General features: G+C 37.6%; 9 protein-coding genes and 2 non-coding genes across 11 annotated transcripts; 10 read left to right on the forward strand and 1 right to left on the reverse strand. All coding sequences in view use genetic code 12, as the record gives it.

Moving 5' to 3' along the window:
• Window positions 1-1,198: 1,198 nt before the first annotated feature.
• Window positions 1,199-2,866, forward strand: CORT_0C00770 (hypothetical protein; the record flags this gene model as incomplete). Its single annotated transcript, XM_003868310.1, has 1 exon — window positions 1,199-2,866. The coding sequence occupies one exon, from the start codon at window positions 1,199-1,201 to the stop codon at window positions 2,864-2,866; it is 1,668 nt and encodes a 555-aa protein (XP_003868358.1).
• Window positions 2,867-3,850: 984 nt separating this feature from the next.
• CORT_0C00780 (hypothetical protein) lies at window positions 3,851-5,407 on the forward strand (the record flags this gene model as incomplete). The annotated part of the gene is made up of 1 exon (XM_003868311.1): window positions 3,851-5,407. The coding sequence occupies one exon, from the start codon at window positions 3,851-3,853 to the stop codon at window positions 5,405-5,407; it is 1,557 nt and encodes a 518-aa protein (XP_003868359.1).
• Window positions 5,408-5,612: 205 nt separating this feature from the next.
• Window positions 5,613-6,929, forward strand: CORT_0C00790 (Afp99 protein; the record flags this gene model as incomplete). The annotated part of the gene is made up of 1 exon (XM_003868312.1): window positions 5,613-6,929. One exon carries the CDS (start codon window positions 5,613-5,615, stop codon window positions 6,927-6,929), a length of 1,317 nt encoding a protein of 438 aa, XP_003868360.1.
• Window positions 6,930-7,641: 712 nt separating this feature from the next.
• CORT_0C00800 (hypothetical protein) lies at window positions 7,642-8,118 on the forward strand (the record flags this gene model as incomplete). Its single annotated transcript, XM_003868313.1, has 1 exon — window positions 7,642-8,118. The coding sequence occupies one exon, from the start codon at window positions 7,642-7,644 to the stop codon at window positions 8,116-8,118; it is 477 nt and encodes a 158-aa protein (XP_003868361.1).
• Window positions 8,119-8,889: 771 nt separating this feature from the next.
• On the forward strand, window positions 8,890-9,372 carry CORT_0C00810 (Ldg3 protein; the record flags this gene model as incomplete). The annotated part of the gene is made up of 1 exon (XM_003868314.1): window positions 8,890-9,372. The coding sequence occupies one exon, from the start codon at window positions 8,890-8,892 to the stop codon at window positions 9,370-9,372; it is 483 nt and encodes a 160-aa protein (XP_003868362.1).
• Window positions 9,373-10,102: 730 nt separating this feature from the next.
• On the forward strand, window positions 10,103-10,570 carry CORT_0C00820 (hypothetical protein; the record flags this gene model as incomplete). The annotated part of the gene is made up of 1 exon (XM_003868315.1): window positions 10,103-10,570. One exon carries the CDS (start codon window positions 10,103-10,105, stop codon window positions 10,568-10,570), a length of 468 nt encoding a protein of 155 aa, XP_003868363.1.
• A 593-nt stretch (window positions 10,571-11,163) lies between these two features.
• On the forward strand, window positions 11,164-11,634 carry CORT_0C00830 (hypothetical protein; the record flags this gene model as incomplete). The annotated part of the gene is made up of 1 exon (XM_003868316.1): window positions 11,164-11,634. One exon carries the CDS (start codon window positions 11,164-11,166, stop codon window positions 11,632-11,634), a length of 471 nt encoding a protein of 156 aa, XP_003868364.1.
• Window positions 11,635-12,623: 989 nt separating this feature from the next.
• Window positions 12,624-14,189, forward strand: CORT_0C00840 (tRNA-Arg; the record flags this gene model as incomplete). Its single annotated transcript, XM_003868317.1, has 1 exon — window positions 12,624-14,189. The coding sequence occupies one exon, from the start codon at window positions 12,624-12,626 to the stop codon at window positions 14,187-14,189; it is 1,566 nt and encodes a 521-aa protein (XP_003868365.1).
• A 441-nt stretch (window positions 14,190-14,630) lies between these two features.
• CORT_0_Arg(TCT)_37 lies at window positions 14,631-14,703 on the forward strand. Its single transcript has one exon. It is a non-coding gene (tRNA).
• A 9-nt stretch (window positions 14,704-14,712) lies between these two features.
• On the forward strand, window positions 14,713-14,785 carry CORT_0_Phe(GAA)_38. Its single transcript has one exon. It is a non-coding gene (tRNA).
• Window positions 14,786-15,095: 310 nt separating this feature from the next.
• Window positions 15,096-16,310, reverse strand: CORT_0C00850 (hypothetical protein; the record flags this gene model as incomplete). Its single annotated transcript, XM_003868318.1, has 1 exon — window positions 15,096-16,310. The coding sequence occupies one exon, from the start codon at window positions 16,308-16,310 to the stop codon at window positions 15,096-15,098; it is 1,215 nt and encodes a 404-aa protein (XP_003868366.1).
• Window positions 16,311-16,610: the final 300 nt, after the last annotated feature.

The following is a 16,610-nucleotide window of genomic DNA, read 5'->3' on the forward strand; positions in this document are numbered from 1 at the left end:
TCGGTGTTAACTTCCACTGAAATCTGTTGGGAAAATCAATTTGATATCGAGGATGTGTCATATTCCACCCCCGCATCTTTTTAGTGCTATTAGGTGTTGTGAACATAATAAAGTTTATTTTGAGGTTGTCGCATGTGATGAAATTATGTGCTCGAAAGATATCCTTTGGTACTTACCCATGTTGAATGGACTAAAGGGGGTTTCCAGAGAACAGAATTTGGCACACATCGTTTGCACCAATCAATGAGCAAAAGAAGAATCCAATTGATCCTTCACAGGCGTTTGCCCCCCTCATGTGGGACATCTGAAGACTAAACCCGCTAGAATTCTGTTTAGTTCTACGGTTTGAGATACCCGCATCTAAATGGGGATTTCAGGCAGCAAAGATCATGGAAACAGATACGCTATGCACAAAATTTAAAGTAGTGGGAGTTGAAGTTTGTCTTGTTATTGTTAATATGATGGGTAAGTCTCTTCAGTGTGAAGTAACGAGATCTTATCGAAGGTATAGAAAGCGAGAAAGTATGTATGTAGTTGGAGCTACTGACGTTTCTCCGACCTTGAACTTAGTACTTACAGACGAACACTCAAACAGGGAAATGTGATTACAGGAAACTACTTATTTAACGAACCTATTGAAGTAAACCGAGAAAAATATGGTCTCTTTGTTGTATTCCATCACTAATATCAATGAAACTTTGACAGAAAGGGGGAATCCTAAAAGACGAAGGTCTCTAAGGAGTCGTAATTCCAGATTGCATATGCTGATCATTCAAAGCTGTGATCCAGTTAGGGTTGGTTTGTGGTGCAGAGCAGATCATCCGTCCGTTATTGGCTACTTCTACCTGACTCCGCATCTCAAAGATTCAAGCAAACCATTTTACCAGTAGTTATGAGATGGTGGAGGCTTTTGGGATCAATAGCCTGGAGTATCTGCGGAATTCTTTTCCGTTTTTGTTGAAGCATTTGTCGATCCAATTCCCAATTAATGTGCAGTCTAAGCAAAAATCACGGTATGGAACTATTATCCTTTTTAGATTATGCGTGTTGGCTAAAAGCGCATCTAGAAAAAAGAATTGGCCAACAAAACCACCACCAAAGATGATAACAAGATACAATGATATCATAATATCTATTTAAACGGAGACCAATATCCTTGACTTGAGAATGTTGTCCCTCATTTACTAAGAGCTCAACCATGTCAGATCAGGAGAGACAACAGATCACCCACGATGACTACAACTTCCCACCAGGGACAGTCCATCTTGTTGATATGAATTTTAACTTGAATGTACAAAAAGGTGATGGTAACATTATTTTGCATCCACAACCGTCTTCTAATGTTAATGATCCACTAAGATGGTCTAAAACGAAAAGAAACTTACAATTTGCCTTGCTTTGGTTCTGGTCTTTTATGTTGGCCCTTAACATGAATTTCATGTCACCTTTGTTTGCTGACTGGGTAGTTGAATTTCATACAACATACTTTCAACTAGGTGTTGCCATTGCCCTTGGCTATTTGGGATTAGGTGTTGGTGTGTTGTTTATTCAACCAACGGCATTAAAGTTGGGTAAGGTGTTTGTCTATAGGTTAGGTACTATCCTAGCTATTGTTACATGCATTTTTGGTTCTCAATCTTCCAATGTTGGCTACTTTCACGCGTTTAGAATTTTGGCGGGTTTGGCTGCATCTCCCGTTGATACCTTGGTTGAAATTTCTGCCAACGATTTGTTTTTTCAGCATGAAAGGTCTACTGCGTTTAGTTCATTAATTTTGGCGTTGTACGGAGGTACTGATTTGGGTCCAGTGGCTGCTGGATACATTGCCGATAGTATGGATTGGAGTTGGTGCTACTACATTTTGATCATCATTTTCGTCCCGATGCTAGTGCTTCAATTTTTTTGGATGGAGGAAACTACCTTCAGGCGTTCTACGAATGAAGAAGAAGAATTGGAAGAGGAGATTATTGCACAAATAAAGTCACATGAAACTGGGCAATTGGCCGATTCACCATCAAGCAAACAAGAGGACAAAATTGATATTGTTGTCGAATCTGAACCGGAGGATGACGATCAAGTTAAATTGACGTACTGGCAAAAACACAAATTGTATCACACTGAACACAACGATCCTCGATCTTGGCTGTGCATTTTTGTTAGACCTTTGTATTTAGTTACATTTCCTGCTATTGTTTGGAGCGGCATGATCTACGGTTTTCAGATGTTTTGGTTGTCGCTTACTGTGAATACCCAATCAGCAATATTCTCTGCTCCACCTTACAACTTCAGTATCAACAATGTCGGTTTGACAACATTGGGACTTTTCGTTGGTAGTGTGATTGGTATGTTCTACGGTGGCCCCTTTGTAGATTGGTTTGCAATTAAAATGGCTAAACGCAATAATGGAATCATGGAACCAGAACATAGGTTGCACACCATGCTTATACCAACCGTTTTGAATGCAGCAGGAATATTGGCATACGGGTTAGGAGCTTATTATGGTCGTCATTGGGCTATATCAGTTGTTCTTGGTCTTGGCTTGATGGGTTTTGCAATGAGTTCTTCAGGGGCAATTTGCTTGGTTTATGCAGTTGAGTGTTATGAGAAGTTGGCAAGTGAAAGTCTCGTGTTGATATTGTTCATTAGAAACATGATTGGTATGGGTTTCTCTTTTGCCATTTCCCCATGGATTGCAGCACAAGGTATGATGAAAACCACTTTCACTATGTTTACACTTTCAGTAGTTGTCAATGCAACTTATCTTTTGATGATTTGGAAAGGGAAAGCTATTAGACGTTGGTCAAAAGCTCGTTATGAGAGAGTCAGTGTCCCCTCTTATGGTGACATTTTCAAAAGAAAGAAATGAGATCATATGAGGAGATGATGAGGACAATATAGAGTCTATTAGAGAGATATGTTTACCGCGTGTTATGACTTAGCGTGAGTGCACATTATTGTAGGAAGAATAATAATTCTAAGTAAAAATAAGGTGTGATTACAACCTAGTAAAATGGAACAAGGTTGCGATTTTAATTTCCGTTCCGCAATAGAAGCACCACTCATTTCTTGTTTACCCTTTCTGCAATTTGCCCCTGCAAGCGTCTATAAGATGACAGGGGTATTGAACTTTAGATCTACCTATTTACCTATCTTTGAAGAACATATTTCGTAATCACGGATAAGAGTCCACGAATATCCTCCCCACCTTTCGTAATCACCTGGAGGGGATGGAGGGGGGCGGCCACCGGTTATCTGTTGTATTGAAAGAAACGTTTCAGTTCCTAAGAAATCAGGCTTTTATAAATTGCTAATTAGCAAGTTGCAGCCCTACTTTGTTTTCCGGATGAACTATGTGATTATCCTCCCCACTTTATACGTTTCCCACAACAACAAATTAAAAACTAGTAATACGATTTAATTACACAAAGTAGCTACTTTCCCCACAAAATAAATTTCTTATAATTTTTTTCTTCTTCAAAATGGGCTTTGTGTCGTGTTGGGGATCTCTCTTCTATGCGTGGCTGCAAAAGGGTTTAAATTTTTTTTCTTCTTTCAACATCTTTGGTTTCATTTCGCAACAAGAGAAAACAATGGAAATTGCTTGTGCTGGAAATGCATTGGAATAAAGAAACAATGCTGGGGTTATCTTCGTTAAAACGAGTCTCTCTCCACTCTTTACGTAAATTTTCACCTGATTGAAGTGTTTGAAAACTTGGCAAAAAAGTACTTTAGATGATAGTCGATTGATTTTGTTGAGTATTTACCAAGATGTTAGTACCCAGTTCATCTATATAAATCAAAAGAATATCTTCTTCTTTAAAAACTCGTAGTACCAATCATTAGAATCAAAATGAAAGATAAAGTTGAAGTTGAACATATTTCCCCTTACACGTCTCTGAGCAACCAACTGGTGCATGAAGATGACCACCATGATTTATTTAACGAAAAACCTGATTTGTCGCCGGCCGCAATCAAGAATTATTTTGCAACAAGAATTCCAAAGATGTTAGATTTACCGTTATATCATCAAGAGAAGAAATGGTATCAAATTCTCAATCCTGTTACTGGTTTAAAAGAGATGTCAGCATTGGACTGGCATTTCTATTTCTTAGGCTTCCTTGCTTGGTCATTGGATGCAATGGACTTTTTCTGTGTTTCAGTATCTGCTCCTGAGATTGCTGCTACTTTGGAAGTTAGTGTCACTGATATTACGTGGGGGGTTACGTTGGTATTGATGCTTAGATCTGTGGGAGCAATCATCTTTGGTATTGCTGCTGACAGGTTCGGCAGGAAATGGTGTTACATTGCAGTCTGTGGGTTGTTTATCCCAGTTGAAATAGGTACTGGATTTGTACAAACGTACAAGCAATTTTTAGGTGTCAGAGCTATTTTCGGTATATTGATGGGGGCCATGTATCCCATTGCCATGGTGACTGCAATTGAAGGTCAACCCACTGTGGCAAGGTCTGCTTTGTCGGGATTATTCATTCCTGGATACAGTTTTGGATATATTTTAGCTATGGTGTTTTATAGAGCATTCGCTGGTACCTACAAAGAAGGGGAAGGTTGGAGAAGTTTATTCTGGTTTAGTGCCGGTCTTAGTGTCTTGTTGTGCACCTGGAGATCATTAATCCCTGAATCTCCTGACTTTGTCGCCACAAGAGAAAAGAAAAGACGCTACAATGAAGCTAACAAACCTAGGTTTGGATTTATTGACAAGAGTGTTTTACAAACTTTGAAAACTGAATGGTTGTTGTTTATCTACCTTGTTTTGTTGTACAGTGGTTTCAACTTTACCACTCATGGTGCCCAAGACTTGTATGTGACCATGCTTACAAAGCAGTTCAATGTTGGTTTGAATAAAAAGACAGTTATTGTTGTTGTCAGTAACATCGGTGGTATGATAGGTGGCTCCTTGATGGGCAATGCTTCAGAACTCTTTGGTCGAAGACTTACGGTGGTTATATGTATGCTTTTCAGTGGTGCATTCTTGTACCCATCTTTCTTCAATGCTGACCAAAACTGGTGGGCCTATGTCTTTTTAAATGCTGGTATCATTGGAGCTTGGGGTATTTCATCAGTCTACTTGGTGGAGGTTGTCAATAAGGCAAACAGAACATTGATTTCAGGATTGGTTTACCAATTAGGAAACTTGGTCAGTTCTGCCAGTGCCACTATTGAAGCCAGACTTGGAGAGAGATTTCCTCTTGAAGGGTTCTCTGACGATATGTATGATTATGGAAAAGTGATGTGTATTTTCTGCGGGGCAGTCTTTTCTTACATGATTATTTGCATCACCCTTGGTCCGGAAAAGTTCCACAACAACATGGATGTCAGCAACAAAGAAAGAGTGAGAATTGAAGAGTCTGATAGTGAAAACGAAATAAAGACCAATTCAAGGGCTTAGATTATTTATGTATTTAAGTAACGATTTTTGTAATGAAATGATGATGAATTAAGAATTACGTGCGCATTTCTTATTACTTAATTGGGAATCACGGAATTGAAAACGCCCAGACTGAAAAATTCCGTTCTCCCACACGAACATCGATATAAATTGGATAACCAATGTATAAGATACTCATGCAACTACACAGACGATACATCTTGAAATGTTTTTCGGTTGGTTCATACTTTCAACAGCAGTAGGACAATACCTAGCTAGCTCATCATTGCTTGATCAATTGTACGGTGACTTAGTTCATGACAATTATAAGCAGTCCGACTTTCAACGATTTACAATTTCCCAAGAGGAGGACAATTTGAGTGTATATTCCAGTCACGATCAGAAATTCCCCGATGTGTATTATGAAACCATTCTTCATCACTACTTGAAAAGGAAACCCGAAACTAGATACCCCGATAAGGACGATGTCTCGGACATTGAAATCGACCAGAATATGTTTGGTGGTATTGTCACGTATGCACATCTTCCACATTTTAACTGCTTCAAAGATAGCCATGATAAACCAATAGATGTAGCGATTGTTGGTGCACCTTTTGATACTGGAGTCTCATTTAGACCCGGAGCAAGATTTGGACCCGATGCTATTAGATCAACTGCTAAAAGGCTCAATTATCCATCATCCACCAAGAAAAGCAGCTTCAAGAAGACAAGGGTCAAGCATGATGAGCCACACAACTATTCTATTGTTGATTGCGGAGATGTGGCAATGAACCCATTTGACAACAGAATAGCATTGAATCAACTTTATCGTGGCCATAGAGCAATTGTCAATAATCACAAAGGTAAAGTGCACGAGATACCACGAGTAATTACCATGGGCGGTGATCATACGATTACATTAATGGCATTACGGAACTTATATGAGCAGTGGAAGAAACCAATCAAGGTTATTCACTTTGATTCGCATATCGACACCTGGGATCCAAAAAATTTAGGTGGAGGCATCACTAATTATATGAGTTTGAATCATGGTACCTTTTTACACTATGCTCATGAAAACGGTTTCATAGGCGATCAGGGGAATTATCATGTTGGAATCCGAGCTCCATTGATTGATCCTGGTTTCGATCTGAGGCATGATGCCGAGTGTGGATTCAATGTAATTGAAGCAACGTCTATTGATAGAATTGGAGTACAGGGTATTATCAAAGAGTTGGTTGAAAGTTATACCAATGATGACATAAAATCCGGAACGCCTGTGTACATATCGGTTGACATAGATGTCTTGGATCCAGCCTATGCGCCTGGTACTGGAACAATGGAAGTTGGTGGCTTTACATCAAGAGAGCTTTTGGCAATTTTGGACGGCTTGAGGGGTACTGAATTGGGCCGTCATCTCGTTGGTGCTGATGTAGTTGAAGTGAGCCCACCATATGACACAAATAGCGGAATAACTGCATTGGCTGCTACTGCCGTTATTGACTCATTGTTGAAGATCATGGTCAAAAATATTCCATTATGATTTGTCTGTGTCATGTGTAGTTATTTAGAGATCTCTGAGTTTAACTGGCATCATTCTACAAACTACAGATACAGGCGGCCCTTCAATTGTAGGATTCGCATTACTCATCTTGGGTCATGCGCACTAACACAAAACTTTTCAAAACTGCGGTACTGAAACTGGAATAAAAATAGAGGTGAATAAATTTATGACGTAGTTACTTCGAATGCGCTGTTTTCCGTCGCAGTCACACAGCCACCAAACTGACACATTTCAGGGGAAGATTACTTTAGTAAAGGTTTGAAAATGTGTTTAAACAGTGGCGTGATGGATGCTCTTTTGTTTATTTGTTTATTTGTTTATTTGTTTACTTGTTTGTTACCAAAAATAAAACTATAATTTCCGTTGGGTTTGGAAATTGAGGTTTTGTGATTTCATAATTTGCCTCTTTCATGCAATTCGATGACGTAAGGTATAAGCAGACCAATTACACAAACCAATGATTGATCAATTATTCAGGAACAAAAAATAATAGTCACAATAGGATGGAACCAACAATATACAAACAAATAAACAATTATAACCATTTTGCTATTAATAGGATACGTTGTTGGAGGAAAGGGATATAAGTGATAATCTAGGATCATTATATAAACCACTGAGACTTCCCACAATTCAATCCATTTCGTCTCATCATTAACAACCAACAAAATCTTCAAACACCACATCAACAATGCAATTCTTTAAGTCAATCTCCGTTTTAGCTTTAGCTGCACAAGCCATGGCAGGTTTATCGCAATATCAATTCTTTGCAAAAACTGATAACAAAGATTTAGATGGACATGGATTGTACTACATCCACGAAGGTGCTGCTATCAATTACTATTTCCTTTCAAACAGTACTGATCCTTCTTCTGCTTCTGTTGTTACCTATGATGACGAAACGCAAGAATTTTACTACCAAGTTAGTCCTCAAATCAAATTTGTCTTCACTGTCCTGGGCGGTATTTTGCAGTTGAGTGCCGGTGAACCATTAAAGGCTTCAATTGGAGATGATGGTATCGTTTCCTTCAATGGTAGTGAATTGTTGAGTGTGGTGAAGAACATCAATGATCCATATGGATACTCCAAGGATAATTTTGCTGTTACTGTCAAAGATGATCATGGAGGTATTCCAATTAGTATTGAAGCAAGAAAATACCAGTCTTAACGTGAACAGAAATCCACGTTTGCATTTAAAACATTTACATAGCTAATTTCCATATTTACAAGCTAGATTTAAAATATACATTTTGTTGAGAAAAAGGATTGTGTATAGTCGATAAAAAAACAATCTGAGATCTCTTTCTCTGTTGAACGAACATATTTAACTGATAAAATTGCATGTATCACTAATGCTGTTTTATCAGAAACTTTTAAAACTTGACGAATGTGTAGAAACAAAGCATCGAACCAACTGAGGACAATACTGAGGAACCTACTTCAGGCTCACCAAGCTCCAGTAGACTTTGAGTCACTTCAATACACTGTGACGGAGTTAAGAAGTTGGAGAACTTGTGTCTTAATAATGGCATCTATAATAGCCAATTTTAATCGGTCCGTTCAAAGCCCTAATTGCGAGTTTCCCTCCACTGTGTTGCTTCGACTTGGGTTGGTTATTTTGAGGGAGGTACAATAGGAGTTTACTTTGTTAAAGCCGAATTCATTGTTTGATCTCCGAATTACAAAATTTAAAGCCACGATCAAGGGGACACGGCAATGGACAATGCAGGGAGAAGTCGCAAAGCGAGTAGAACAATGGCAATTCATAGCCACAGTTCTCCTCTTTCCATTATATGAACAAAGAATCCATGGATGTTGCTAATAATAGCCTATTGCAAAACAAATCAACGAATATATAAATCGGTTGAATTTCCCATTTCTTTAGACCTAACCTCCCCTTCTAAACACAAGTTCACTAGCACATTAAGCTCCGATAAAAATGCAATTTTTCAAGTCATTTTCCATCTTGGCCTTAGCCGCTCAGGCTTTGGCCGAATTAACTCAGTATCAGTTCTTTGCACAATCAGACAATGAGGAAGTTGATGGACACGGGTTATATTACTACAATGAGGGAGGGGTTATCAACTACTACTTTGTTTCAAACAACACCGATGCATCTTCAGCTTCCATTGTTACTTATGATGACGAAACGCAAGAGTTCTACCATCAGGCTAGTCCACAAGTTAAATATGTTGTCACCAACACTAACAGTATTTTCCAGTTGAGTGGTCAAGGTGAACCATTGAAGGCTCCAATTAGTGAAGACGGGGAAGTTTACTTTGGCAGTGCTGTGAAATTGTATGTTGCAAAGGACTATGGTGATCCAAAAGGTTACTCTGAGTATAATTATGGTGTTCTTACCAGAGTTGTGGAGAATAGTTTTACCATCAATATTATAGCAAAGAAATATGAATCATCTTAATGTGGATTAACGCTGCTTTTTAGGTGGTGAATAGTTTAAGTAAGTTTCAAATATACGTTGTGAAATTTATTGTTGTTTGAGGGTATTCAAGAGTGTAGAGTTGAGCAATTTTTTTAGTCTAATCTTGGAATTCTCCTTCTATAGAATAGCATCCTCCGTGGGGGGAAATTAGAAGGGGTGCTCCACCAAGGAAGGCAATATTGAAACCTGTCGGCGTACGGAAAATCCTACTATCTAAATGCTAGAGGTTTATAGGTTCAAATATATAGTGACACCATATCAATCCCAACTAGAATCACTAGTGGCAGCCATTTCACAGCTGGCCCCTAAATGTCGCATATAATCTCCAGAGGTATATGCAATTTTTCTCCAAAGTGTGTATATAAGTACATCTTCATATCAAAACATCTTTCAAAATCTTGTGGAGCGGTATTGTAAATCCTAAGACCGATCTGATTGTTTGTTTCTAAAAATAAAACACGGGGTTCAGATAATGCAAGGGGTCAATTCAAGGGACGGAAGCAAAAACATTCAAACAACGCATGCTTTCCAAACCTCCTCCCCTTGAAAATAGAAATGGTAAACAATACTGCTATCAACAAGTCCCGCTACTGATTGGGAAATGAAAGTTTCTTGTTGAAGAATATATATACCAGTTGTGCACCCACCCATTGAAATCAAACAACCCACTTTTTCTAAAAAATACACTAGTATCAAAGGATATTAAAAGATGCAATTTTTAAAGTCTATTTCTGCTTTAGCCTTTGCTGCTCAAGCATTAGCTGCTCAAACTCGTTATCAATTTTTTGCCAAGTCTGACTTTGACCAAATTGATGGCCACGGGTTAACTTATGTTCATGAAGGCGCTGCTATTGATTACTTTTTTGTTCAACAAGATGACCTAGCTTCTGCCGCTATTTTAACTTATGATGATGAACAACAAGAATTCTTTTTTCAAGTTAGTCCTCAAGTAAAACTTAGTCTCACAAAGGGGGGCGATATTTTGCTGTTGAGTGCAGGTACTCCATTTAAGGCTACAATTGGAGAAGATGGACTTGCCTCATTTGATGGTAGTGATACGTTACATGCAGTGGCCCACCTTGATATACCAAATGCTGGTGATGACTATGCAGTAATTGTGGGAGATTTCAAAGGTGGATTTCCATTTACCATTGAAGCAAGAGAGTATGCTATTTAAGGTGATAAATGCTTGATATCAACCTAATATTCTTGAGTGGTTGTGTTCCTTATTAGAGTATATAGTTGAGAAAATAAAAAACATGCCTGTATAAAATTGTGTCTTATGTAGTGGTTAAACACCTAGACCTCATGAATTGACTGTAGTCATATAGAACTACTCGCTTTATTTGACCAATATTGCTAAATATATTGCGATTTGATTTGCTTAGTGTGCTTGGGCTTCTAAATTGATTTAGAAAATCGGAATTACCGGATTATTCCCTCATAAATTCTATCTACAATGTAGCCAAAACATTTCCAGCTTGCAACATGCACATAAAATGCTTAGAAGAAGCTAAACCCGAACCCCGTATTTATTTTCAATTTCCAAAAATAAAAACACAATACGCTACAACCAGAGTAAGAGTTTATTTTGAGCTAGTTAAAACAAAATAAACGAAATACCTCTTTATAAAGGTGAATATGGATGTATTTATTGCTATAAATAGTTAATTGAAAGACATGTGTTGGAATATATACATGAGTGGAAGCTGCCACCCACTTATCAAGATCGTCTACTCAAAAACCTCATACACAAACTAAATATCCATTATGCAATTGTTCAAGCCCATCTCCATTTTAGCTTCAGCTACTCTTGCGATAGCTACTCAAACTCGTTACCAGTTCTTTGCTAAGTCTGACTATTACCAAGTTAACGGAAATGGATTAACTTTCATCAACGAAGGTGCTAATATTGAATACTTTTTGGTTCAGAATGATACTTCATCAACTCCTGTTGTTTTAACATATGATGATGAACAACAACAAGTCTTTTTTTCAACTGGTCCCCAACTGAAACTTAATCTTACAAAAGAATGCTACGGTTATTTCTTAGAATTGACTAAAGGAACAGCATTAAAGACTACAATAGAAGATGGGGTTGTTTCGTTTGATGGTAGTGACGGGTTACATGCAGTCCGAGGTCTCACTTTACCAAATACAGGTGATAATTATGTAGTTATTGTGGGGGGTTACGAACATGGATTTCCTTTCACCATTGAAGCAAAGGAGTATGTGGGATGATATTTCATGGCCGTTTTTGTGGGAGTGGTTTGAAGCTGCGCTATTTATTAATTATTTTCTTTTTTTAGTTAAGCACAATAAACGTTCTTTTAGAGTGCAAAAGAGTGTAGGCAAAGTTCGTATTTTTTTGCAAAAGACCATTATCAAAAGTTTGAGGGGCTCTAATACTGCCTACAAGAGTAAACCACAGAAGTACTGTATTTTAGTCATTCGTTAGAAGGAGTGACTAATTTTCAACCAACTCCGAAATCCACTTCAACACATCGCTTGGCATAAGCTTTACTCCGGGAATGCATTTAGAAGATAATATTCCAAAACCTTATTCGCCCAGAATTACTTAATACAAGAGAAACTTGCACATCATGAATCTAGACACTCCACTGTCATCAATTATTTCTTGCCAAGATTTTATATCTAAGCATAATAATACTAGAAAATAAATGGTTCGACAAGATATGTCATGCATCGGAAGTATAAATAATAGATCTTCGTGCACTTATCGTCTAGGTAGCTGGTTAGGTTATTAAATCTATCTCCTCTCCTCATTTTAGTAATTAATATATTTAGACCCAAGTAAATATCACACGACAATGTAACATGAACTGATGTTTAAATTTTTGGCTGCAAAAAAACAAATGACGAAAGAAAACAAAAACAAAAAAATTTTTACCAAATTAAGCTTCGACCGACGGAAGCCGTTTTGAGTTTGAGGGTGAACGCCATGTAATTACTCCTAATAGCCCCTCACAACATCTTCATCTATAACTTTATCATGAAGAGAATTTCAATTCAAGAATGTTTGATTGAAAAACACCGAGGCGGGCATACCTTTCTAATGGTGAGGGGAATTTCAATATTCTCTTGAGTTTAGAGACTTATTACACCAAGAACCACACCTATTCAGACTATTTGGTAATTATAAAGATGTGCAGAGATTCCTACTGCACCAAATTAACAATTTCGCTTCAACTCGAACTCGCCATGACATCATGAATGAACCAAAGGATATTGGTACCACTGTAGTGGACCAAGTATCTCCTTATCAAAGCAATTCCCATGATTCGAGTCACCCTTCAAAAAACGATTTATTCAATGAAAAACCAGATTTATCGGCTAAAGGAATAGCAAAATATCTTTCCTCAAGGTTCCCTACATTATTTGATTTACCCTTGTATCATACAGAGGAAAAATGGTACAAATTAATCAACCCAATTCCAGCATTAAAAGAAATGACATGGATGGAATGGAATTTTTACTTGTGTGGTTATTGTGGTTGGGCAATAGATGCAATGGATTTCTTTTGTGTTTCGGTGGCAGTTCCAGAGATTGCCCTTACTTTGGGAGTTAGTGTCACGGATATTACTTGGGGTATGACTTTGGTGTTGATGTTTAGATCTATTGGTGCTGTTATATTCGGTATTGCTTCTGATAGATATGGACGGAAATGGACGTTTATTGTTCTTTGTGCATTGTTTGTTGTTGTCGAAATCGGTACTGGGTTGGTACAGACATATGAACAATTTCTTGGTGTGCGAGCACTATTTGGGATATTGATGGGTAGCATGTTGCCAGTCACAATGGTCACTGCTTTGGAAGTTCAACCAGTGGTGGCCAGATCAGTCTTGTCTGGTTTCTTTTTACCTGGTTACTCGTTCGGTTATATCTTAGCCATGGTTTTCTACAGAGCATTTGCGGGTACTTTTAAAGAAAATGAAGGTTGGAGAAGTTTATTTTGGTTTACTGGTGGGTTGAGTGTGTTGTTGGTGGTGTGGAGATTCTTTCTTCCTGAATCACCCGTTTTCCTTAAAATGAAGGCAAAGAAGAAGAGATTTAATGAAAAGAATAAAGTTAAACACAAGTATATTGATACTAGTGTCTTCCAAACCTTGAAAACTGAATGGCTATTGTTTATCTATCTCGTCTTGTTATACAGTGGTTGGAATTTCACCACACACGGAGCTCAAGACTTGTATGTCACCATGATTACCAATCAATTTGGAGTTGGTTTGGATATGAAGACAGTTATTGTTGTTGTGAGTAACCTTGGGGGTATGGTTGGTGGTATTATTATGGGTTCTCTTTCAGAATTACTTGGTAGAAGGTTGACTGTGATTATCTGTATGATTTGGTGTTGTGCTTTTGTGTATCCATCATTCTACAATGCTGACAAGAATTGGTGGGCCTATGTGTTAAACGGTGGTGTTATGGGTGCTTGGGGAATAGGTCCAATCTACCTCTTGGAAGTGGTCAACAAAGCCAATAGAACATTATTGGCAGGTTTAGCTTATCAATTGGGTAACTTGGTCAGTTCAGCCAGTGCCACAATCGAAGCACGTCTTGGTGAAGAATTCCCCCTTGAAGGGTATGAAAATGGTGTTTATGATTATGGTAAAGTCATGTGTATTTTTGCTGCTGCTGTTTCCATCTATATGATGATTTGTATATTTATGGGTCCAGAAAGATTTCATGCTAACATGCATGTTGAGGATTCAGATGATGAATTACTTGAAGAAGGAGAACTTGATAGTGACAAGAAGGAATCTATGAATAAATAGGTTAATGAGTGAATAGGTGCTTCAATTAAATTTATATGATTTATGATCGCATGTATGTGTTGTAACCTCCCATCTTGGCTGCAGAATAGACGAGAAGTATGTTCATACTATTTCAATCATAAGTATAGTTGAGTTAGTTTCATCTACTCTTGAAAGGGTTGCTTTTAAGACAAAAGAGTTGTTTAAGTGGAAATTCTCTGGAAAAATATTTTGCGGTCGATATGTTGCAAAATTCAGGACAAAAAAATAAACCAAAACAACAATCTTTATTTTTGAGCGCACCACTCAAAGTAAACACACTATACTCAACAGGTGTACTTAAAAATAATACAGAAAATAGCTACTACCAATATAAATCCGATTACGCCATTAAATCAAGAAATATGAGTCTCAAATTTAATGTGTTCTGTAAAATCACTAAGACATAGATCAACAAGAACAGCCTGCGTGGCGAAATGGTTATCGCTTTTGACTTCTAATCAAAGGATTCCGGGTTCGAATCCCGGCGTGGGTTTTCTACTTTGCGGCTTTAGCTCACCTGGGAGAGCGTCAGACTGAAGATCTGGAGGTACTGTGTTCGAGCCACAGAAGCCGCATCTTTTTTATTTTTTTGGTTTCCAGTAGTAGGTAGGGTAAATCAGAAGGAGCATAGCTCGGCATATCTCTTGCATTTCTTTTGACACCTTCTCTTCCCATCGCTTTTCAGTCGAAAAACGTTCAGGGACTATGAATAAGTAATTGGTTAATAAGTGCTTTGAATTTAAATGAATAAGGACCTCTGAAGAGTAAGAGAGAGGTGGAAGTAACAAATGGTGTATCTCGCAATAACTTCAATATGATTTAGTCTCATGTAAGGTATTATATTTTATTATCATTAGAATTATACAAGTCCATATGTCTTTTTTTTCAATACATTAAATATAATTGATCACCATCCGATTCAAAACAATTGTCCAAAGTTGACTCTAAATTATATTCTTCAGTTTTCAACATGTTCAAATAATCATCTTCATCCAAGTCAAAACCAAACCCAAACCCGCTTTGAGTCTTCTCAGTAGACCCCTCACTAGTAGCAGTAGTCGTAGTCAAGAATAAGATATTTTCCACCAACTTAACCTCACAATGATAATCAGCCACTTGATTCAATTGTTGATTCAATTGCTTGATTTGTTTATTTTCAAATTCAATTGATTGCCGATTATTCATTGAGATCATTTGTGACAGTGGTTGGGCAATTGGTAATGAACTAGAGTCTATACTGAGCTTATTGATGAATTCATTCAAATTGTATAAGTTAGTTGTACGATGTAGTTTTTTTGGGACTGATGTTGAGATTATTGATGAGGATGGTGATTCAGGTATTGAGGAACTCGACTTGGACTTTGATTTTGTGTTGGTGTTGGAAACTTTAGCATATGTATAATTAGATGGCTCATTACTAGTTTCAGCTGTATGAATTGAAGAAATTTCCGATGATGTACCATCTTCACTATCATCATCAACACAATTAATTGAAGATTGATCAAAAATGGAGTCTGAGTGGGAAGAAATTGTTACTGGACTAATATGTGCTGTGGATGAAGCAGTGGTAGTGGCAGTACTCGAATGTCTTGCATAATGGCTATTGTCATCAACAGTGGCTTTATTATTATGTACTTGGAAGTTGTTACCAGCAATAAATGAATATCTATTATTAGTTCTGAGCATTCTTGCAGTTGCAGTTTCAGTTGCAGCTGAATGTGCAGCTGCCCTGGAATCAGAATTGGAGAAGATGACGGATGATCGACGGTTCAAATTAGGGGTACTAGATCTAGTTTTCAATTTGATATTCTGTTGTTGTTGCTGTTGTTGGCGGTGATGGTGGTTGATATTTTCTTTATTTTCATAATTTGTAACAGATGGTGTAGTAGCACTTGTGGTGTCTGATTGTTGGTTCAATATAGGCGACGATATCTTCAAATTAAGAGCCGAAATACTAGTACTCAAAGGACGTGATTTTCGCTTTTCTTGTACATCAGTGGAAGTAGTTCCATTACTCAGTCTTTTGAAAGCATTGAATAGTTTGGAAGTTGATGAAATTTTCTTTTCATTGATGTCGGATATACTTTGACTGCGCAACATTATAAAACAGTAGATTGGTTGTTATGGGTATTCAAATGGAAAGGGAAAGAGTTGCAACTGGTATTACAGTTTGGTGTAGTTGATGATACTGCTTTTGCTCGTGTGATTGTCGAACGAGTTTTACAATAGTGTATTATTATAAATCCTGTTGAAATAATAAACGTAAAATGGGGTACTCTTTAACTAATGAAGGAGGTCCAAATTGTGACTTGTTGTTGTTGTTGTCTTCTTCTTCTTGGTGGTGGTGAGTAATCTATTCTTAGTGTGCTTTTGTAGAACTTGTAGAGTTATATATTTGTC

This window comes from Candida orthopsilosis (assembly GCF_000315875.1).
Source record: "Candida orthopsilosis Co 90-125, chromosome 3 draft sequence".
Taxonomy (NCBI): domain Eukaryota; kingdom Fungi; phylum Ascomycota; class Pichiomycetes; order Serinales; family Debaryomycetaceae; genus Lodderomyces; species Lodderomyces orthopsilosis.